Source organism: Balaenoptera acutorostrata, chromosome 2 (genome assembly GCF_949987535.1).
Source record: "Balaenoptera acutorostrata chromosome 2, mBalAcu1.1, whole genome shotgun sequence".
NCBI classification, from domain to species: Eukaryota; Metazoa; Chordata; class Mammalia; order Artiodactyla; family Balaenopteridae; genus Balaenoptera; species Balaenoptera acutorostrata.
Window position 1 is genome coordinate 161471275 of NC_080065.1, and position 23848 is coordinate 161495122.

General features: G+C 40.6%; 2 protein-coding genes across 2 annotated transcripts in view; both read left to right on the plus strand.

The window, feature by feature from the left end:
* Positions 1 to 4096, plus strand: part of LOC130707183 (ELKS/Rab6-interacting/CAST family member 1-like) — a 112976-nt gene extending 108880 nt beyond the window's left edge. The window contains 1 exon segment of the mRNA XM_057540404.1: positions 2780 to 4096. Within this exon segment, the coding sequence (XP_057396387.1) occupies positions 2780 to 2969 (190 nt within the window). The 3' untranslated portion in view covers positions 2970 to 4096.
* Positions 4097 to 4612: 516 nt separating this feature from the next.
* On the plus strand, positions 4613 to 23225 carry LOC130707184 (uncharacterized). Its single transcript, XM_057540405.1, has 4 exons — positions 4613 to 4940; positions 7605 to 7707; positions 22250 to 22383; positions 23152 to 23225. Exons 1-4 carry the CDS (start codon positions 4613 to 4615, stop codon positions 23223 to 23225), a joined length of 639 nt encoding a protein of 212 aa, XP_057396388.1.
* The last annotated feature ends 623 nt before the right edge of the window (positions 23226 to 23848 follow it).

Below are 23848 nucleotides of genomic sequence, written 5' to 3' on the forward strand. Positions count from 1 at the left end.
TGGCGTAAACTAGTATACAATTCATGAGGAAAATGGTTCCTTAAAGCATTTCCGTACTTTTAAATTTATAGTCATGTATCTTTGATCCACGAAGGACAGTGTTGGTGAATGTGGTCTTGACGTAGCTGGAATACAGGAGAAATGAGTGTGGTGACTGTGTGTGCTTTCTTGAGGGAGAATGGGTTGTGTTTAAAAAAACGAAAAGGAAAAGGGAAAACGAGATGCTGCGAGTGTTGTAACGGAAGGCGACTGGTTCTTTATCAGATCCTGCTGGCTTCAGCTTGCTTTCTGGGGGGGGGCCACTTGTTTCTTCCTTCTTCCTCCTAGATGAATTTCACTGATTTCATTTAAAAGAAGAATAAATCACACCGCTTTACATAGTCAGTTCTATTAGGCCATCTTCCTAAAGTTTCTTGTGGGCTCAGCACCTTATAATTTATTACAGTCTTGATAGAAATTCTGATGGTTACCTCAAATTTTTACTTGACACTGGAAACATTAGAATTATATATAGTTATTCTATATGCAGATTTTTTTCTCCTAAATTTATTTCCCAAGAGCTAAAGTTTGATGCCAAAGTGAAATATGACTCCTGAACTGTAAAATAGTTAAAAAGATCCTTAAGGTTGCTCACTCTCGACAGGAATAAGCTTAATTTTTCTTTTTTCAGGGATTTTCTCGTGTCTCATATAAAACTTTGCATCTATATGAGATTTCAGTGGGTGTCATCATTGATCTAAAATTATTCTAACGTAATGTGTCATAACCAACAAAAATAAAAAGGATCATTGGGAACAGTCATTTAGATAAATGATTGGCCTCTCTTTGACTTTGAACATTGTCTGCATTCTACACTGTTTTCCAAATGCCAAAGATCCGTGGATTTTTGTAGATCCCTTCAGGAGTCTGTAAGCATCATAGGACATATAAAGTATGTCCAGGAGGTGTGTCAGCAGACCTACATTCCTCTCACGGATCCACCACGTATTTGCTGTGTGGTTGTGAGGAGTTTTGTTTGTCATTTTGTTTCTCTGTTTTTCATCTATTTATCTTATGTGATGGCGATCATAAATCTTGTTATCCTTGCCTTTCATTATTCTGACAATGAGTTTTAAAAAACTCTCGTTTTAGTACTGAAATATTAGAAAACATTAAAGTGCAAGTTGAAATGGTGCTTGCATTCAAGAAATAAACTTCTTGTTTTAGATTCTTAAAGTAAAATTTAGATCCTGAAGGTGAGCTGGATGGCACTGGCTGTTAGAAGTCTTAAGTATTTGGAGGATAATGTCGATACTACTTTCAATGAAATTGATTAATTTTAAAAAAGGGAAAACTGCCTGTTGTTATGAAAAGCAGTAATGAACCTCAGGGGCTTCGTGCTAAGGTAGGAATAGGAAGCATGGCTACTTTGCATCTCTTTCTGCTGAGCAGTATTGGAAATGAATTGATGTTTATAGAGCCATATAGTCTTCATTATTGCTTTTAGATTGCGCCTTTGGGGTGGATTTGATAGATTTGGAATGAGAAATAATGGGTGTAATTAGGGAAACATTATTTTCACATTTGAGAAAATTATTTCAAAATCTTCCAAATGAATTAGAGTTCTGTTTTCTACAGAATAACTGAAGCTGTCAGTGTTTTTCTGCTTTTGCTCCTGGACGACTTGGGTCTAAGACATGGACTGGGGTGGGTAAAGGAGTTGTCAGTTCTAAGATGGGTGTGTATAGAACTAAGCTGACTGACGTTGTAGGATCACAGTTAGCTACTTAAACGAGAAGGGGAGCAGCTAGCCTTCTTTTCTTTTCCTTTGTGTTTAAGAAACTACTTTTTTTCCTGCCCTAGGAAATGGTAAATTTTAGACAAAATTTGTTCTTTTAGAAACTTACATTAAGGTACAGTGGTGTAATCTAATATGAAAATACACTTGTTGAAAATCTGAAATGACTAATTTTTGTTGCCAGTGCAGAATCTGTGTGACTCCTTTCCCTTCTCTAATCCTGTGCTTTATATTTTGTCTATGTCTGTGAATAATATTATTTCTGAATATCGCCCTCACTAAGTTTTTTCTAACGTTCTCTTTCACACTTTCTTCCTGGATTTGTTGTTTCCTTCAGTCTCACCTCAAGGTCAGTATGCTTGTCCTAAAACAAAGATATGTAACAGAACATTGTATACTAACGTTGTCTTGAATTCCTATAAGCAACTGGAATGATGGAACTTATCCCAGGAATGAGATGTCTAGAAATTCAGTTATGAGTGCAGAAGATGTCATGAATCTTAGACTTATCGGAAGAGTGGATTCACGGTTCTGTGCTTCAAAAGATAGTGAGAGGGCTTCCCTGGTGGCGCAGTGGTTGAGAATCTGCCTGCCAATGCAGGGGACACGGGTTCGAGCCCTGGTCTGGGAAGATCCCACATGCCGCGGAGCAACTGGGCCCGTGAGCCACAACTACTGAGCCTGAGCGTCTGGAGCCTCTGCTCCGCAACAAGAGAGGCCGCGATAGTGACAGGCCCGCGCACCGCGATGAAGAGTGGCCCCCACTCGCCGCAACTGGAGAAAGCCCTCACACAAAAACGAAGACCCAACACAGCCAAAAATAAGCATAATAAATAAATAATAAATAAAAATTAAAAAAAAAAAAAAGATAGTGAGAGTGGTCAGAAAGCGAGAATCAGACTGACCAGGTTTGGACTGAGAGAGAAACGAAGATGAAAGGAAGCCACTAGAGGAATGAGGAGGTGAAAAATATGGCTTTTATTTTATTCTCTTTTCATCCAGAGACATTCTGGCTGTTATAGGGAAGATTAACCAAGATGGCGGAGTAGAAGGACGTGCTCTCTCACTCCCTCTTCGAGAGCACCAGAATCACAACTGGCTGCTGGACAATCATCGACAGGAAGACACTGAAACTCACCAAAAAAGATACCCCACATCCAAAGACAAAGGAGAAGCCACAATGAGACGGTAGGAGGGGGCGCAATCACAATAAAATCAAATCCCATAACTGCTGGGTGGGTGACTCACAGACTGGCGAACACTTATACCACAGAAGTCCACCCACTGGAGTGGAGGTTCTGAGCCCCACGTCAGGCTTCCCAACCTGGGGGTCCGGCAACGGGAGGAGGAATTCCTAGAGAATCAGACTTTGAAGCCTAGTGGGAATTGATTGCAGGACTTCGACAGGACTGGGGGAAACAGAGACCCCACTCTTGGAGGGCGCACACGGAATAGTGTGCACATCGGGTCCCGGGGGAAGGAGCGGTGACCCTGGGGGAGGCTGAACCAGACCTACCTGCTAGTGTTGGAGGGTCTCCTGCAGAGGCGGGGGCTGGCTCTGTTTCACCGTGGGGACAAGGACACTGGCAGCGGAGGTTCTGGGAAGTACTCCTTGGCATGAGCCCTCCCAGAGTCTGCCATTAGCCCCACCAAAGAGCCCAGGTAGGCTCCAGTGTTGGTTTGCCTCAGGCAAAACAACCAACAGGGAGGGAACCCAGCCCCACCCATCAGCAGTCAAGTGGATTAAAGTTTTACTGAGCTCTGACCACCACAGCAACAGTCAGCTGTACCCACCATCAGAGCCTCCCATCAAGCCTCTTAGATAGCCTCAACCACCAGAGGGCAGACAGCAGAAGCAAGGAAAACTACAATCCTGCAGCCTGTGGAACAAAAACCACATTTACAGAAAGACAGACAAGATGAAAAGGCAGACGGCTACATACCAGATGAAGGAACAAGATAAAACCCCAGAAAACAACTCAATGAAGTGGAGATAGGCAACCTTCCAGAAAAAGAATTCAGAATAATGATAGTGAGGATGATCCAGGATCTCAGAATAAGAATGGAGGCAAAGATTGAGAAGATGCAAGAAATGATTAACAAAGACCTAGAAGAATTAAAGAACAAACAAACAGAGATGACCAATACAATAACTGAAATGAAAACTACACTAGAAGGAATCAATAGCAGAATAACGGAGGCAGAAGAACAGATAAGTGACCTGGAAGACAGAACGGTGGAATTCACTGCTGCGGAACAGACTAAAGAAAAAAGAATGAAAAGAAATGAAGACAGCCTAAGAGACCTCTGGGACAACATTAAACGCAACACCTGCAGAGCTGGTGCCCAGGCAGGGTGAGCTCTGGAGGAGAAGGCTTCCAGAATCCCCAACAGTCTCCGCACGGTGGCCCATCCGGTGCCAAACACCTGCCACCCACAGCGAGAAGTCCCAGCCGCTAGAAAATCCAGAAGGGTTCGGGCTCTTTGCCCTTGGGCCGGGTTTCTCCACGGGCTGGGCTTGCCTGTGGCCCCCGCCCCGCCCCCGCCCCCGCCTGCCCTTGCTCTATGACACGTACAATGGAATGTCACAGCACCAGGCTGAGCTGTCCAGTGCGTGCTAGACCTCGAGAAGAGTTAGAAGCTAGGGAGAAGCTCTCCCACTTTCACTCTCTTTTCTCAGATCAGGCAGGCAGCAGCTCTGATATGGAAGCTATGGACACCACACCTCCTTCCCAGGCCGGCATTGTCCATTCTGCCCCTTTTTTCCCCAGCCCCCCATTTACGGCTTCGGCTGCCTTTGGTCATTCAGCAGGCGGCACCTCTGACCCCGAAGCTATGGACACCACACCTCCTTCCCGGGCCGTCACTGTCCATTCTGCCCCCGTTTTCCCCAGCCCCCCATTTACGGCTTCGGCTGCCATTGGTCATTCAGCAGGCGGCACCTCTGACCCCGAAGCGATGGACACCACACCTCCTTCCTGGGCCGTCATTGTCCAGTCTGCCCCGTCTCCAAGTAGAACCACTACCCATTTCACACCGCTGTTCCAAGTTCTGGGAACACACCACCCAGTGGTAGCAATGCCTCAGCCCGTGCCTCGACTCAGTTACCTGAAACGCCGGCCAAAAGATAGACCAACCTTTCAAAGTTATGACAGAAAGCTGAGTAAGTTTTACGCGTGGAATTGCAATTACTATTATTAACAAGCACAACTGTAGTGCTTAGACTACAACAAGTACTATTCTAAGTGCTTAGCAAATATTAACTCACTTAATCCTCATAATGGCAACCCTATAGGTACGTAATATTCACCTTTTTGGGGGGAAACTGAGGCCCAGAGAGGTGGAATAGCTTGCCTAATGCCACACAGTAAGTAGGTGGCAAAAACCCAGGACTAAAACCAGACCGTCTAGACTTTCATCACTTTGCTGTGTCACCTTATTATAAGTTGTGGTTAGGGAAAGGACTAAACTGACAAGACTCTGAACTAGAGAAGGGAGAAATGAGAAAATGGGTGATCCTAGAAACTAGAGAGGATTTAGGCTCAGAAATTTCTGGTGATGAGACCCAGAAGAACAAGAACTTGGTTGGAATATTAACTTGGGGTAGTATCTGAATCCATCGAGAAATGGTCTTGTTTTCTTTAAAATTTAGAAAGGCCAGTTGGATGAAGATGAATGAAAAAAAAAGTAGAAAGGAAAAGAGGAAGGTGCCTTAAGTGAGACATAACCTCTTCCCTCTAAGTACTGGGGTGGGCATCCTGTGGGAAAGGATGGAGCTCTCTCTACCAGGTCTGTCACCAGGATGAACAAGGAGAAACATGGCAACCACTGTACTGGTTTTGATGATCCCTCAAAACCAAGGCTTCAGTTTCCGAGAACGACCTACAGTAGCGTACCTGCCATGTGTCAGACATGCCACCAAGTGTGTTTCCAGTCACACATTTTAATTGGAGAAATAGTTGCTATGAGGTACGCATTAGTTTCCTATGGCTGCTGTAACAAATTACTACAAATGTGCTTGCTTAAAACAAAACACACTTATTTTCTTATGGTTCTGGAAGAGAGAGGTCCAAAACCAGTTTCCCTGGGCTGGAACGAGGAGTTGACAAGGCCGTCCATCCTCCTTCTAGAGGCTCCAAGGGAGAATCTGTTTCCTTGCCAGCATTCCTTGACTTCTGGCCACATCAATCCAACCCCAACTTCGTCATCACATTCTCTTTGGAGTAAAAACGCCCCTCTGCCTCTCTCTTATGAGAATACCAGTGGTTACATTTGGGTCCATCCAGGTAGTCTAGGAGACTCTCCCCATCTCAAAACCCTTACTTTCATCCCACTGGCAAAGTCCCTTCTGCCATTTAAGGTGACATTCACAGGTTCTGGGGATTAGAATGTGGACATTTGGGGGCAATGGTATTATTCAGTCTACTACAAGGTAGATACTATTATCTTTCTCAGATGCAGGAAATGAAGTTGAGGGAAGCAATTTGTCTCAGGTCTGCAATTTCCAGAGTAGAGATTTAAATTCTGCCAGTGAGACTTCAGGACACACTCTAACCAACTTTAATCTGTGTCCTGAACTACTGTATAATCCTTGGTGAAGAGTCACACTTGGGTATCAAGACCCAATTGAATACAACACTATGTTACTGTCTCACCTTTCACTTTATTTGCCTGCTGTATTCATAAGTCTTGCCCAGAGCACAAGAGTTCAGAAAATTGTTATGCAGGTTTACTAAGAGAACGCATTTACTGTTTGATGTGCATGGAGTAATGGAAGGTTTTTTAAAATAGAATATGCCACCAAGTAGTGTTATCACCATTTTATGCATTTAAACAACCAGACAACAACAACGAAAAGCTACAGATGCAAAGGTGTCAGGGACATGTCTAAAGGTTAACTGCCAGGAAAAGGGCTGGAACCAGATGCCAGATGCCCAGGCCTGAATTCATCCTGTCCAGTCCTGATTAAGCACCTGTTCAGACGGCTTGTGGCTCATCACCCAACACCTGAGTCTTTATATCCCAGCTTCAAGACGGAAATTAGCCGAGGGATCACAGATACTGTGCTAATCACTAATTCGTAATCTGCTATCCCCATCCTTTGTGGGACAGAAGTGGGCACTTCTAAAATCCTTTTCTGCTTGAGAAAGAGCAGAGCAGCCTTTGCTCCTCTGGCTGTGGCCTAATGTGCTTTGCAAAGGTGATTTGGCAAGTGCAGCTGCAAACCCATCTCCAATATCACACGTCTATGGAAAATTCCAGTCAGGTTTTAGACCCAGTCACAGTACATTTTCCTGAGGATCAGTAATGATTTGCTGAGGATCAGTAATGCTCTCCGTATGCTGGCTGACAAGGCCATGACCGCTGCGCTTACTATACTCCCTTTGTCAGCTCCTCTCTGACACAGTTGTCCGCGGGATTCCTTAGGAATATTGGAGGTATTTAGGCACAATTTCAGGGGCCGCTCTTGCCTGTTTCCTCTCATTTCTTAATCAACATTTCCCAGTTGAGACTATAAATAATTCAACTTGGGTAGGTTATCAGAGGCATTCTTCCCTACTCTACTGCATTTGAATCTCTGTGCTCTTCAAGTTTCACATACGTGGCATCACATATTTCCCATCATTGCTGTTTTCAGCAGTCAGGGCTACATAGGTCATTGGCAAGTTCATTAGCCTTTCCATTTCTTTCCCTCTTGACTCTTTAAGAGTGATTTGCTAAAGACTGTCCGCTTCGATGTTTTACAAGGCTCAGTGGTACAGAGGCAATATTGGAATTCTGCCCTGGAGAAATAGACATTCTGTTAATTGTTCTCCTCCTCTTATAGAACAGGAAAGAGATGCATCTATCACACGGTTACTCAAGGTTTCTCTACTTGCATTGCCAAGGATCTTCATAAGACTGGTAATACTCACATTTTCTGTTGGAAGGTAAGTTGCATTCCATAAAATTAAATCCACACCATATGAGAACTTTAGTCTAACCTCTCATCTATTGATTCATGAGGTTTGACTCACTGAGATTTTCCCTCCTCATACTATTGTGAAGAAAAGGAATTGTTGGCCAAATCCATGGTCAAATATTTATATTTGGTTTCCCAGTTTGTCAGTTATCTTTATGTTTGGGTTGCCTTTTGCTGTGCAGAATTCTTTATTTTTTATCAAGTCAAATCAACTCGCCTTTTTTTTTTTTTAATTGATTGATTGATTGATTGATTGATTGATTGCTGTGTTGGGTCTTCGTTTCTGTGCGAGGGCTCTAGTTGCGGCAAGTGGGGGCCTCTCTTCATCGCGGTGCGCGGGCCTCTCATTATCGCGGCCTCTCCTGTTTCAGAGCACAGGCTCCAGACGCGCAGGCTCAGTAATTGTGGCTCACGGGCCCAGTTGCTCCGTGGCATGTGGGATCCTCCCAGACCAGGGCGCGAACCCGCGTCCCCTGCATTGGCAGGCAGACTCCCAACAACTGCGCCACCAGGGAAGCCCAACTCGCCTTTTTCTTTATGATATCTCAGTTTCATGTTCTGCTTAGGGACAGACTTCCTCATAACAAGAGTATGATTTCTCATCCTATCTTACATTCTTCTAGGTATTTGTTTCTTGCAATGGAATGTTACCCAATGTATGCTACACATGCAGTCCTCGCTCTGAACAGTTTGCCCATACATGAATTTCAGTTACCATGATTTAGTTAAATAATCCCAGGACCACAACAAAACCATCAAATTTCAGTTACTGCCATACTAACTGTGAGGAAGGGCATAAAGTACAAACTTCACAGCTAGTTCTTAACTCCACAGATCACCCGGGATATAACAGATGTGTATCATGGTCAGTGAACAATCAGGTCCCCTCTTTCAAAGTCTGTAGGTGATTGGTCACTGTGCATGTTATTCAGTTCACATACAGACAGCAAGGTCCATGTATTGCTTAGAATTGAACCGTTTCATCTTCAAGTATTTTGGAATTTTCCAGCTTTGTTTTTGTTCTTGACTTCCAGTTTGACCTCGCTGCAGTCTGAGAACAGACTTTATATGATTTCTGACATGTTAAATTTGTTAGAGTGTGTTTTATGGCCTAGAATGTGGTTTGTCTTCGTGTGTACTTCATGTGAGCTTGAGACGATGTGTATTCTGCTGTTGTTGAAGTAGTCTGTAGATGTTTATTATATCCATTTGGTCGATGGTGTTGCTGAATTCAGCTATGTCTGTACTGATTTTCTCCCTGATGGATTTGTCCATTTATGATAAAGCGGTGTAGAAATCTCCAGCTATGATAGTGGATTTATCTCTTTCTCCTTGCAGTTCTATCAGTTGTTGTCTCACGAATTTTGATGCTTTGTTGTTAGGCACATAAACATGAAGAATTGTTATGTCTTCTTGGAGAATTGACCCCTTTATCATTATGGAATGTCCCTCTTTGTCTGATAATTTTCTTTGCTCTTAACTCTGCTTTGTCTGAGATTGATACAGCTTCTCAAACTTTCTTTTAATTAGTGTTAGCATGATGTAGCTTTCCCCAACCCTTTACTTTTAAGCTATATGTGCCTTCATATTTAAAGTAGATTTCTTATATTTGGATCTTGTTTATCGATCCTCTGTGACCATCTCTGTCTTTTAACTGGTGTATTTATACCATTGGTATTTAAAATGATTATTGATATCATTGGATTAATACCTACCATATTTGTTACTGTTTCATATTTATTGCCAGTGTTCTTTGTTCCTTTTTTACCTTTCACTCTTTTTCTGCCATTTCTCGGTTTAATCAAGCATTTTATATGATTCACTTTTCTCTTCCTTGAAAATCCAGACACGATGCACTGGTGAAATTCACTGCAGTACATAGTCCTTTAGAGATGTGGTGTTATAGAAGCATTGCATAGTCTTATGATTAGGTCTCAGTCTTATAATGAGCATGTGCTCCTCAGCTATGAATGTCACAAGTGCCTCTCAGTATTTTCCCTCACCTTAGGTGAAACCCAGTGGCCGGCAGGGGTCACGGTAGGATATTTCCCTTCCCCCAGGTCAGTTAGGCTCTGACAAAACCCCATAGGTTAGGCCTCTGGTAAAACAGTTTCTCCTGAGGGCAGGCCTTATGAAGAACAGCAGAATGCTCTGGTGTATTTCAAAATTGCTCCTTTCACCCTCCCCCTGCCAGAATTCCAAGGGGATTTTCCTTTGACCTTCACCTGGTAGTCACAACCCGGTAGAGCTCAAGAGACAAAACTCGCAAAAGGATAGGGTCTTCCCTGGAGTTTTTACCTCACAGACTTTTCCACACAAGCCTCCAGCAATCCTTCAAATATAGTTCAGGTTTTCCTACCTCACCATTGCTTTCCACAGAGATTTCTGCTCTTGGGTTTCTGTTCCGGTAAGTTGTTACTCTCTGTATCTGCCATCTGCCTCTCCAGTTTTGGGCACGGTGATTTTTCCTGTGACCTCACTTCTCTAATGAATCTAAGAAGAAGTGTTGATTTTTCAGTGTGTCCAGATATTGACCTGTTAGGACAGAGTGGCAACTTCCAAGCTCCTTCCTTGCTGGACTCAAAACTAGAAGTCTCATAAGTTTTTTACAGTGGAATAAAACATGTTAATTTTCAATACTTCTAATGTTTTAGGTTGCACTGTATTAACTAAATACAAGATTTACTAATTTTTTTAAGTCTATCTATAACTTTATAACAAACAAGAAAGTTTCTGGTGTTTTTGTCAGAAAGATTTTAAGGTCATAGAACAATAATATTTTCCCCATCAATCACTGAGATCAACTTTGCACAGTTCAGCTTCTATGATCATTTTTATAGCTCCACAGTGAAGACAGCCTGTACTTTATTTACCCTATATTTTATTTCTCACATATACATGGGTTCCTATTCTGCTTTAATAATCTACTGATGTACTGTTACAGCGTATTAGATTCTTTTAAACTACTGAAATTTGGAGTGTGTTTTGATATTGGATATGGACATTTCTTTCCTCATTCCAACTTTATCCTACTTGAAAAAATCTGCTTTATAGTGATAAATCCCTCTTGATCATAATGACTTTTTAAAAATATGTTGCTGGAATCTATTTGCTAATATTACTTAGAACTTAAGATCGTCAAAGAAATGTGCTTCTAGTTACTTTTTGGGTAAATTTTCCATATCTGATTTTTGTATTAGGACTCTTCTAATTTTTTGATACATTGGAAAATAACTGATGTCTTTCTAAGGTGTATATCTTTGATTATATTTTCTAATTTCATAAAGCTACTTGTATTCTCTACTCAAAACAGGAGTAAATAATGGCTGCATATAACTAATCAGTAATCAGCCATTTTGTCCAGATTTTCAAATGTGTTGGTATAAAGCTACCATAGTATTCTTTCGTAATTAAAAAAAAAAAATTCTCTCTGTGTTATAGCTAGTCCCATCTCGATCATATTTGCCAAATATTGCTTATTTTATTGGTCTTTCTAAAGAACAAGCTTTTGGTTTTATTTGCCAAGTTTACTGCTTTTCTTCTCTATTTTTGACTTTTCTCTGGATTAATTTTGTCCTTCCACTCTTTTGGATTTACCTTGTTCTTCTTCTACGTCTACTGTCCAATACCTGTAGCTTCAAGAGCCATTTTCAACAACTCAACCAGCTCTGCCAGCTGTGTCACGCCCACTTCATCATATGCCATTAGAACTTAATCTCATACACTGGGTGAAGACTCAGCAGCCTTATTTTGCTTTCAAAATTGTTCTATGGCCTTGGATCCTTCTTCTTCTCCTAAATTACCACTATCATCAGGGAAAATTCTAGTGGGCCTAGAATTCTAGGCTTGCCTTTCCTCCAGTTTCATAATAAAAGAAAAAAACATTTCCACCCTTTTTTTGATGTTGATCGAAAATTTAGCAGCACTTCTTTGCACTGTATTCAAATCCCGAAATATAAGCAAGCCTTCATGCACACAGGCTCACTGAAATGTCATAATTTTAAACTATGTATGACCTTGAACAGTGACCTTTCCAAATACTCTACACTCTTCCTAGGTGTTCAGAGTTTTTCATTCCTACATCTTTTACACATGGTCGATTTGTGTCGTAAGTTCTTCCTCCCTCCCACTTCGGAGTGTATATCCAAAGGAAACATCATCATTTTTGAAGAGATATCTGTACTCCCACATTCACTGTAGCATTATTCACAAGAGCCAAGGTATGGAAACAACCTAAGTGTCCATAGTAGATTAAAGGATAAAGGAAATACGGTATATATATACAATGGAATATTATTCAACCTTAAGAAAGAAGAAAATCCTGTCATTTAAGTCAACATGGATAAAACTGGAGGACACGATGCTAAGTGAAATAAGACAAAGACAAATAGTGCATGATGTCACTTATATGTGGTCTCTAAAAAAACAAGGAAATAAATCAACTCTTCCCTCCCTGGACATTTTCCTCAGCAGAATCTAGCAGCCTCTACTATGAGTCTTATCTCAACCCCAGGGAACCTATGTATTTACCAATGTATATCTAGATTATAGTTTACCATTGTTCTTTTTCTTTGTAATTCATTCCTTCTACTTCTGGCATCAGAACCTCATTTTTCCTTTGGAGGAGTCCTTGTGATTCAGGTAGGCTGTGTGTCTCCTCCCTAGGCTGTGTGACTTGGGGTTGGCTAGACACAGTGTTTTATATATACTCTGTATGTCCTAAGTACTTATTTCTCTGTTTTCTATCATTTTCCCTCCAAATTTTAGTGTAGTTATTTTTTAACTGACATTTGTAATCCTTTCTTTTGTTTGACTAAGGTACTGTTCAACCGATCTTCTGAGTGCTTAATTTCAGTTTTTTTAATTCTAGAAGTTTCTTTTGGTTGCATTTCACAAATACTTTTTGCTTAAATTGTATATGTTGTCCTTTTTTTAATACATTAATCATAATTTTAAATAATAGTTTCATTGATATATAATTTACTTTCCATATTATTTAAAGTGTACAATTTAATGTCTTATGCATCTGCCACCACCATCAATTTTAGAACTTTCATCCACCTCCCCAAAAGAAAAAGAATCTATTATAAGTCACTCACTCCCCCATATCTCCAAACCCTAGGCAGCCACTAATATCCTTTGTCTCTACAGATTTGTCTAGACTGGACATTGCATACAAATGGAATCATACGATTACTTAGCATGTTTTCAAAGTTCATGCATGTTGTAGCATGTATCAGTACTTGATTTCTTTTTATGGCTGAATAATAATAGTCCATGGTGTGGATATTACTATGTTTCATTTATCCATTCACAGTAAATGGCCATTTGGGTTACTTCCACTTTGGGGCTCGTATGAATAATGCTGCTGTGGTTGGGTTTACGTGCAAGTTTTGTATGCAGGTCTAGATTTGTTTTTTAAATTAACAGACTATTTCAGAGCAGTTTCTGGTTTACAGAAAAATTAAGCAGAAAGGACAGAGTTCTCATACTTCCTTACCTCTCACCCTAGTTTCCCCTATTATTAACATCTTACATTAGCGTAATACATTTGTTATAGTTAATGAACCAATATTGATACATTATTACTAACTAATGTCCATGCTTTACTTTAGACCTCACTCTTTGTTTTGTACATTTTATGATTTTTGACAAACGTACAATAACCTGTATCCACCATTACAGAACCATACACAGGAGTTTCTCTGCCTTTAAAATTCCGGGCTTCACCCATCCTTTTCTCCCTCCCCACAACCTCTGGCAACCACTGATCTTTTGACTGTCTCCACACTTTTGCCTTTTCCTAAATTTCATACAGCAATCATATAATATGCACGTAAGCCTTTGCAGATTGGCTTTTTTTCACTTAGCAATATGCATTTAAGCTTCTTCCATGTCTTTTCGTGGCTTCATAGCCTTTTCTTTTTAGCGCTGAATGCTATTCCTTTGTACGGATATACCATAGTTTGTTTATCCATTCGCCTATTGAAAAACACCTTGGTTGATTTCAGGTTTTGGCAATTATGAAAGAAACTGTTATAAACATCCATGTGCAGGTTTTTATGCGGACATAACTTTTCAGTTCCTATGGGTAAATACCAAAGAGCATGATTACTAGATCACTGTATGGTAAAAGTATGTTTAGTTCTGTAAGAAACTGCCAAGTATCCTGCTAGCAACAAATGAGAATTCCAGTTGTTCTGCATCGTCAACAACTTTGGGATTTCAGTATTTGGATTTTAGCCATTTGAATAGGTGTGTAATGGTATCTCACTGTTGTTCTAATTGAAAATTCCCTGATGACATGGAATGTGTAGCATCTTTTCATATGCTTATTTGCCATGTGTCTATTTTCTTTGTTTAATCATAGTTGTTTTGTTTTGTTTTTTAACCGCCTACTAACTCTTGTCCTCCTGTGTCTATTTACATTGTCCTTTTTTTTTTTTTTTGAGCTTTTAATCATTTAGTCTTTTTCCTGGTATGTCCAATTATTTTTTATATTAAAATTGGGCTTAACTTATTTTAGGAAACTATTAAGATACCTCCACATTCTGGATGCTGTTATCGTTCTCTTGAAAAGATTTCCTTTTGCCCATGGCAGACAGTTACTATAGGGACTGGAAACCTTAGTCCATTCTCAGTTTGAGCTCATTCAAAGCTGTTTTTCAGTCTGTGTGAAGGTTGCTCTATTTCTGTCTTGTCCTTCCTCTACGGGTGTTGCCCTTTGGGATTACCATGTGAAAGTTTGGATTCTCCTTATTCCCAACTACCCTTGTATTTGTTAGGCTTTAAATGTAATGGTTCCCCCAGCCCTGTAAGACTAAGGATACGTGTAGCCTGTCATTCCATTAGTTGTTGCTTTTAGCTTGAGCTCTTGCCGTTTGGCTTCTGTGGTTAGAGTCTTTTGAACTCCTTGGCTTTTCAGTTCCTAGGCTGTATGAGTTGAATCAGCAAATGCCCCAAGGAGAAAAGCTGCACCAAATGTCAAGCTTGCGTTTGTGTTTCCCTTCTCTCCAGAACTTGGCCCACATGTCTCGGTGTCTCTCGAACATTCAGATGCCGGCGAACAGATGTTTTCTTACTTTTTCCAGGTTTTCTAAAATTTCTTTAGACTTCATCTGATCTTACGTTATTACTGAACTATCATCTCAATTATCCCTAGGAAGAAAATTTACAATTTTATGTTTTATTTTTTTATTTTCTATATTAACTCAGTTTCTGTAGAGACCTTTTACCTGATTGTTCAGTCTACTTCCTGTGTTACCAGTAAGATGGAGATAGGTGGAGGCTAAGAATATTCGGGGGGAAATCACTGATGAATGATAATGTCTCGTTCTTTTTGTTTTTCCTCTCCTTATTTACTCTGGCAGCCTACATTTGCCCTTCTTGATTTGACCCAGTTGCCCAAATAAGCAACCCACTCTGGCAAAGACCTGACTTTACTCTCATAAATGTCTGCATGTTAGGATTAGCTAGATGATGAACACCATGCCAAAGTTCTTTGTGTGACCAGTCAGAATGGCCATCATCAAAAAAATCTATAAACAATAAATGCTGGAGTGGGTGTGGAGAAAAGGGAACCCTCTTGCACTGTTGGTGGGAATGTACACTGATACAGCCACTATGGAGTACAGTATGGAGGTTCCTTAAAAAACAAAAAATAGAACTACCGTACGACCCAGCAATCCCACTACTGGGCATATACCCTAAAAAAACCATAATTCGAAAAGAGACATGTACCACCATGTTCATTGCAGCACTATTTACAATCGCCAGGACATGGAAGCAACCTAAGTGTCCATCGACAGATGAATGATAAAGAAGATGTGGCACATATATACAATGGAATATTCCTCAGCCATAAAAAGAAATGAAATTGAGTTACTTGCAGTGAGGTGGATGGACCTAGAGTCTGTCATACAGAGTGAAGTAAGTCAGAAAGAGAAAAACAAATACCGTATGCTAACACATACGTATGGAACCTAAAAAAAAAAAAAAATTGTTCTGAAGAACCTAGGGGCAGGACAGGAATAAAGATGCAGACGTAGAGAATGGACTTGAGGAGACGGGGAGGTGGAAGGGTAAGCTAGGATGAAGTGACAGAGTGGCTTGGACATACATACACTACCAAATATAAAACAGATACTAGTGGGAAGCAGCCACATAGCACAGGGAGATCAGCTCGGTGCTTTGTGACCACCCAGAGGGGTGGGGTAGGGAGGGTGGGAGGGAGATGCAAGAGGGAGGAGATATGGGGATATATGTATATGTATAGCTGATTCACTTTGTTATAAAGCAGAAACCAAGTCACCATTGTAAAGCAATTATACTCCAATAAAGATGTCTAAAAAAATGTTAGAGAGTAAAAAAATTCAAAAGAATTGGCCACACTCCTCCAACAGATTCTCTAACATTTAGCAGAAGAGAATTCACACTCAATCTGGTTTATGAGTAAAAGACAAGTCAACTTTAAAGTGGATCACAGATGACAACATTTCTTTTCCATGTGCCTGCTTTGGAGCCATATTTCTGCTGACCACTCAAAAACTTCCTCTTGAGTATTCTGTGATATATTAGAACCAGGAATAAGGGATGTTAGTGCTGGAAGGCTCAGCCGGTGGTCTGCCATTTAATTCACATATCCTTTCTGCACCAGACTCTTTTAAGATCATTGAGTTAGCCTAAGAATTTTGAAGCTGTGGAATTCAAGACAGTACATTACAATATGCCAATATTACTATTCTCCTGCTCTGACATTCTCCACTGATGGACAGATGAAGGAGAAGGAAGGGCAGTCACCAGTAACTGAGAGTAAATGAAACTGGAATATTATAATTCCGTATCATTTGAGTGACTGAATTGGCTGGCAGAGTGTTCTCCAGTTAAGGGTGAGGAAAGATTAATTCTGCACATGACACCACTACTGTATTTATACAAGTCTACTGGGACAGTTGTTTGCCTTGAATTGTTTCCTTCATTCATTTCGGTCAGACAGTTGTGTTGACTGATTTTCCTTTCTGATGTATGAAATGGCTGTTTGACTGAATTTACCATTTAATTTCCACTGATGCACTGTAAAAACAATACATTAGTCAGATTGGATTGGCTGGTATGAAAATGTTTACCCCAGAACTAGACAGAAATATAATATTACCTTCTACAGAAATGTAAGTCATATGCCCTGGATTTGGGGGAAATGTTCCAATTTTAACTATTTTGCCACTTTCCAAACATGTAGGGTCACTGATCCCATAGTAAAAATAAGAAGATCTGTGAAGTCCAGATAAAAATAGTTTTGTGTCACTCTGACAATCACATAACACAAAAGAAAAAACTATTATGAGATAAATTTTACTGAGTTTCATACTTAGCAAGAGGTGTTTCTGTGTAAACTTCTGAGTCTTATTCTACAAGTTCTTTAGGAACAAACATTTCAAATATATTCATAGAAAACCCTCTTTATTTATAATTTCATTCTTCCAATGTTTATAGTTACTATGACAGGCCATTTCTCCATGTCCCATCCCATGATTCTCTGCTCCCATTGAACATTTGGAAATTGGTGGCATGAGCAGGAAAGTGAAGCAGTTTTTGAGATTATTGAATAATGTTGATGTTATAAAGACTGCTTTCTTCCACAGTTGACAAACTTATTATGGTACCGATGGTTGGATACTACTCTTAGAGATGAAAAAGGTCTTAAGGAATCTTCCATATTCCATTCACCAATCTGTGTTCTTGTTCAAAGCAAAATTAATTCCTTTCAAAATTAACGTGTTAAGCTTAATAATAATTTTTTTTTTAATTTTTATTTATTTATTTATTTATTTTTGGCTGTGTTGGGTCTTCGTTTCTGTGCGAGGGTTTTCTCTAATTGCGGCAAGTGGGGACCACTCTTCATCGCGGTGCCCGGGCCTCTCACTGTCGCGGCCTCTCTTGTTGCGGAGCACAGGCTCCAGATGCGCAGGCTCAGTAGTTGTGGCTCACGGGCCTAGTTGCTCCGTGGCATGTGGGATCTTCCCAGACCAGGGCTCAAACCCGTGTCCCCTGCATTGGCAGGCAGATTCTCAACCACTGCGCCACCAGGGAAGCCCTTAATAATAATTTTTTTTTTTATAGCTACTTTATTTATTTATTTATTTATTTATTTTTGGCTGTGTTGAGTCTTTGGTTCGTGCGAGGGCTTTCTCTAGTTGCGGCAAGTGGGGGCCACTCTTCATCGCGGTGTGGGGACCGCTCTTCATCGCGGTGCGCGGGCCTTTCACTATCGCGGCCCCTCCCGTTGCGGGGCACAGGCTCCAGATGCACAGGCTCAGTAGTTGTGGCTCACAGGCCCAGCTGCTCCGTGGCATGTGGGATCTTCCCAGACCAGGGCTCGAATCCGTGTCCCCTGCATTAGCAGGCAGATTCTCAACCACTGCGCCACCAGGGAAGCCCGTTAATAATAATTTTTAATCTTAAAATAATCTATCTGTGAGAATGGGAATTTTTGGTGGGAAAAAGTGACAGAAGATGGGACAAGAAGACAATTCATAGAAAGATAAAACAGAATTTTTTAAATGGTGGGTACGAACTTCTGTTTCCAACTATATCAGTTTACCTTAGGAAAACATACTAGAAAGGCCAGATAAATCATAAGCAACATTTGACTGTGAGCATTAGAAAGCTACTGAGGTAGCCATGACCTAGAAGAGGAAAATAGAGAAAGAAACTCACTGAAGTGAGAACAATATTCTGCACATGCTTTTCTAGCCCAGTCATTTAGAAACTACCAATGAAGAGCAAAAGTCTGAGAAACCAAATGTGACTCCTAAGAGGTAGAAAAGCCAGTAGATCTTAGGACAATGTCATAGGACTAAGGAAACCAGAGTTGGAATTGAGAAATAACAAGGCAGCTAGAATTTTAAGGACCAAAATCACAGAGTAAAGATTCAGAGAACTGAGCTGGATTCAGCAACAGTGTTCCCTTGCAGTATTTTCCATGTATAAATAGGTAGACAAGGCAAGATGCTAAGAAGTCAAACAAAAGCTAACTGAAGTCAAAGCAAAGACTTAGTTGGCTCATAATGCTGAAGAGACAAAACGGGGGTTCAGAACCTATGAAAGATTTCTGGCCCAATGGAAAACTAATGATATGAACTAGGACATTGAAAGTCTCTACATATGTGTGTGTGTGTGGGGGGGGTGTCTGTGTGTTAGGAAGGTTGATGCAACATCTACATTGAACCTGATAAAGAAGGAAAATGAGTATGAAGTTGGTCCAGTGACTGAGGTGATCTTCCCCTCTGCTCCCTACCTAAGAATAGGAAATTCTCTCCTCAAGAAAATACAGTTGACCCCTTGAACAATGTAGGGGTTAGAGACGCTGACTCCCTGTGCAGTCAAAAATCCACATATAACTTTATGGTCGGCCCTTCTTATCTGTGGTTCTGAATCTGAGGATTCAACCAACCACAGATCATGTAGTACTGTATTACTTATGGGAAAAAAATCCATGTATAAGTGGATCTGTACAGTTCAAGCCCAGGTTGTTCAAAGGGCAACTGTAATGTCATTCAGATTCTCTACAACTTGTCATATCCCAAGTCTGGTATTCATTCACTGAAGAACCACCAAGACTACCAAGAAAAGGAGAATTAAATGAATAAAAAACAAAACAGAATCAGAATCATAGATGACCTAAACATTAAAGTTCATACATATTTTGGTAAATGTTATCAAGTTCAAGAAAATAGATGACAAGGTGGAGAATTTAACTTGACAACTAGAAACTAGGAACTGATTGAAGTTGAACTGATAGAAGGAAAAATTATACGAAATTTAAAACTCGGTAGTGGATTGGACACAGGTAAAGAGAGGTAAGTGAACTGGAAGATAGAGTAGTAAAAATATTAAGACTAAAGCATGGGAAACGAAAAGAATAAGAAGTACACAAAAGCGCCTTTGAGACATATGGGCCACAGGAAACATTTTTATCATATGTGTAAACTGGAGTCCAAAGAAAAAAGGAGAGAGAGATTGGGATGAAAACAATAGTTCAGAAATAACAGCTGAGAGTTCTCTCAAACTAAAAAGAATATATGGAGCCATACATTCAATAAGCACTAAAAAAAATGCAACAAGAATAAATACAAAGAAAACCACACCTAAGATCACCACAGTACAATTCATGAATAACAAAGAAAAACATGACATCTTAAAAGCAGCCCCAGGAACAAGAGAGAGATTCCTTTCAAAGGAACAGGATTAAGATTACAGCTTACTTCTCAACGAAACTGATTGGATACTAGAAAATAATGGAATAACATTTTTAAGTGCTAAAGAAAAGAGCTGCCCATTGGGAATTCTAGAGGCAGAGAAAATGTTGTTTGGAAGGAAAGATGAAATAAGGAAATTTGCAGACAAACAAAATTTAGAAAATATGTTCTCATCAGAACCGACTGAATTAAATTATAAAGGGAGACCCCCAGGCAGAAGGAAGGTTATCACAGATGAAAATAAGGACTTTATAAAGAATTATGTATAACAGAAAGGATAAATAAGTGGATAAACCTAAATAAAATCTAACTGCACAAAGGAGTAATAATAAAATATATCAAAAATTAGAATGCATTAAAAACAAATGGAGGGCTTCCCTGGTGGCGCAGCGGTTGAGAATCTGCCTGCCGATGCGGGGGACACGGGTTCGAGCGCTGGTCTGGGAAGATCCCACGTGCCGCAGAGCGGCTGGGCCCGTGAGCCACGGCTGCTGAGCCTGCGCATCTGGAGCTTGTGCTCCGCAACAGGAGAGGCCGCGACAGTGAGGGACCCGCGCACCACGATGAAGAGTGGCCCCCGCTTGCCGCAACTACAGAAAGCCCTCGCACAGAAACGAAGACCCAACACAGCCAAAAATAAATATAAATAAATAAAAATTAAAAAAAAAAAAAGGAAGAGGAAAAAAGTAGTCAAAGAAATTTAAGATCTCAGCATTGCTTGAGAAGCAGTAAAAAAGCTAATAAGTCATGGTACATGTGTAACTGCTACTTATGTAAAAATAACAAGCTAATACAAGGGAAAATGGAATTTGAAGAAATCTAAAAGGAAGAAAGAAGAGCAAAAGGAACATAACAAGGTGGGACAAATAGTAAACAAGGAGTAAACGGTCTATAAGAAAATACATTAGGGCTTCCCTGGTGGCGCAGTGGTTGAGAGTCCGCCTGCCAATGCAGGGAACACGGGTTCGAGCCCTGGCCTGGGACGATCCCACATGCCGCGGAGCAACTAGGCCCGTGAGCCACAGCTAGTGAGCCTGCGCGTCTGGAGCCTGTGCTCCGCAACAAGAGAGGCCGCGACAGTGAGAGGCCCGCGCGCCGCGATGAAGAGTGGCCCCCGCTCACCACAACTAGAGAAAGCCCTCGCACAGAAACGAAGACCCAACACAGCCATAAATAAATAAATAAATAAATAAATAAATAAATAAATAAAATTATTTTTTAAAAAAAAGAAAATACATTAACTGTAAATACTCAAAGGACAAGGATTATTGGAACAAACAAAAAACCTAATTCTATGCCACTTACAAGAGACAAGAGTCAGACTGTAAATTAAAGGATTCAAAAATTATGTCATAACAACAATAAATACAATTGATTTTTTTTAATGTTAACACAAATTTGAAAGCCAAAATTATCACTGGCGATAAGGCAGGATAATAAAACCCACTGTTACTTTACAAGGAATATATTATATGTCTAAACTTCAATGCAGTATATGAAGGGAAATTCCAAAAAACTAAGTCGAAATAGAAAAATCTAAATTACCTAGATCAGTAACATAGAACCACAACAACAAATCAGCAGATGATAGAAGATCTGAATACCATCATTTAAAACTCTGGCCTAAATTTACATAAAACCCTGCACCAACAATGATGGAATATATATATTACGCAGAAATTTTTAGGTGCACATGGCACATTTATAAAACTGACTATATGCTGGTTATAAAACAAGACTCCGAATAAGCAAGAAATTAAAAAATATATAACCAATATTTTACCAAATAGTTGGATATTAAAAACATACTTCTGATCATTATGTAGGTCAAAGATAAAGTTGCAATGGGAATTAGAATTTTATTAATTGAATGATAATGAAAATATGCCATAACAAAACCTGTGGGTCGCAAATAAAGCTGTGGTCACAGAGAAGTTTATGTATTCATATTATATTCTCTAAATGTAAGAGGGAAAGGAATAAAGCAGCTAGAAGATAACCTATCACCCTGAGGTAGGCAGCTCCTGAACTGTACCTGGTGGGGAAGGCAGGGCAGAACTTCAGGAGGCCAGCTGACAGCACGGTGAACACCATGTCAGGAGCAGTCTCCAGGAAAGAGCATTTAATGTACAAAGGGATGACTAAAGTATATTTAAGAGCTAGCACCCTGACTCCTCTTAAGGATGACTTACGGTGCTGGGGAAAAAATAAGAAGTGCTCGATGTAGAAGGTGAATAACTTTATAATTCCCAGGAGAATCTTGGTACCAGGACCGCAGAATGAAGAACTTGGAGTCCCCGTGGCTAATCCAGCGGAGGGAAAAGGAGAAACACAGACGGGAGAGAAAATAAAGGGAACCCTTGGTGCTGCTGCAGGCCCAAGTCCAGGTATGTGCTCTCTATCTCCACATCTTAAATAAAAGCCACCATGTTCCTCAGTCTTTCAGGTACTTAGAATTTCTCTTTAGAACCTGAAAATGGGGTCAGGTTTCCTGTCTGCATTGCTACAGTACAAAATAGAGGCAGGGTGCTTGAAATAGTTCTCCATCTGGCAGAGGAGGCCTTGAAGCTGTGAGCCACTCACTGCGAACCAGCAGGACATGAAGGATTCTTGAGCAGATCTGAAGCTACTGGGAGGCCTTTCAGGAGTTAAATCCCAGAGTAAATACTGTACCTTCAATGGCCCCTTCTCCCTCTGTCCAGTCTTCCTCCACGCGCGTGGGGGCCCAAAGGGGTTAAATGAGCACTCTTTGACTTGTACTTGGTGGTCCCAGAACTTGACTTGGGCTTGGAGACTTCCATGAAAACCCTGCCTTCCATCTGCTGGCTTGCGTTTCTTGGTCTCTCTGCTCCAGGCTAATTCCTTCAACCTGCTTTTTCCATTTCTGCCAATACTCCCCCTCTCCAGACCTTCCTAATGCTCTTCTGGGGTGGGAGGAGGCTTACAGAGGGCAATGTGTATTTCTGGAGGGAGAGGTGACCACATGACTTCACAGTGCTCGTCCCCTTGATTATTCAGTTTCTGTCTGGATTAGTCGTGGGTGTTTGTGCACCCCAGCCTCACCCCCAGGAGGCTTTAGAACACTGTCCTTATCTCAGCACTGAGCCTCTCTCTAGCCTCCTTCCCTCTCTCTCCTTACCCACCTTTACCCACAGACTCGCAGGCTTTCTGGACCTCTGAGGAACAGAAGCACTTCACAGAACCTCTGCTACAGAACCAAATATATTGAAATGACTCTTTACGAAGATATTGAAACAACAGAAAAAGAAGACATGACGATTGTTTCTCCTGAGGGTTCAATTACCTGGGGGGCCTTTAGCAAACTTTGATTGATACATCTAACCCTTCCTTCCTTGGCAATAGTTGATCACACTGTGAGGAAAACAAGTTAGAGAATGGAAAAATAATATTTGGATTTCAACGAAATAATAAAAATGCAGGAAGTATCCTTGACTTTTGCAAGGTGAGAAGAGAGTTTACATTTTGATTATTTGATGGCAGGAATCCCTTTTAAAACAGGGCCAGTCTGCATGATGCATTGAAAAAATCAACCTTTTCAAATATAGCCATAACCCCCACAAGATTTCTTGATTTCTCTGGGGTCAGATAAACCATCACATTTCACAGTGGTGCCCTGTACATGAAAGTGATAAACATAATCTGGAAGCACAGCAGTGGCTAAAAATATGGAGCTGGCAGCCATTCGCTGAAATGATTTTTTGCTTTTAATTCATTGCATAAAATGCTCATGTCCAAATTCAGGCAGGTAGATCTTACCAACCATCAAGAGCTTCAACCCTGCTAACAGTTAAGTATGCACTTTTAAACCCTACTTTGACTGCTCCAGAAACT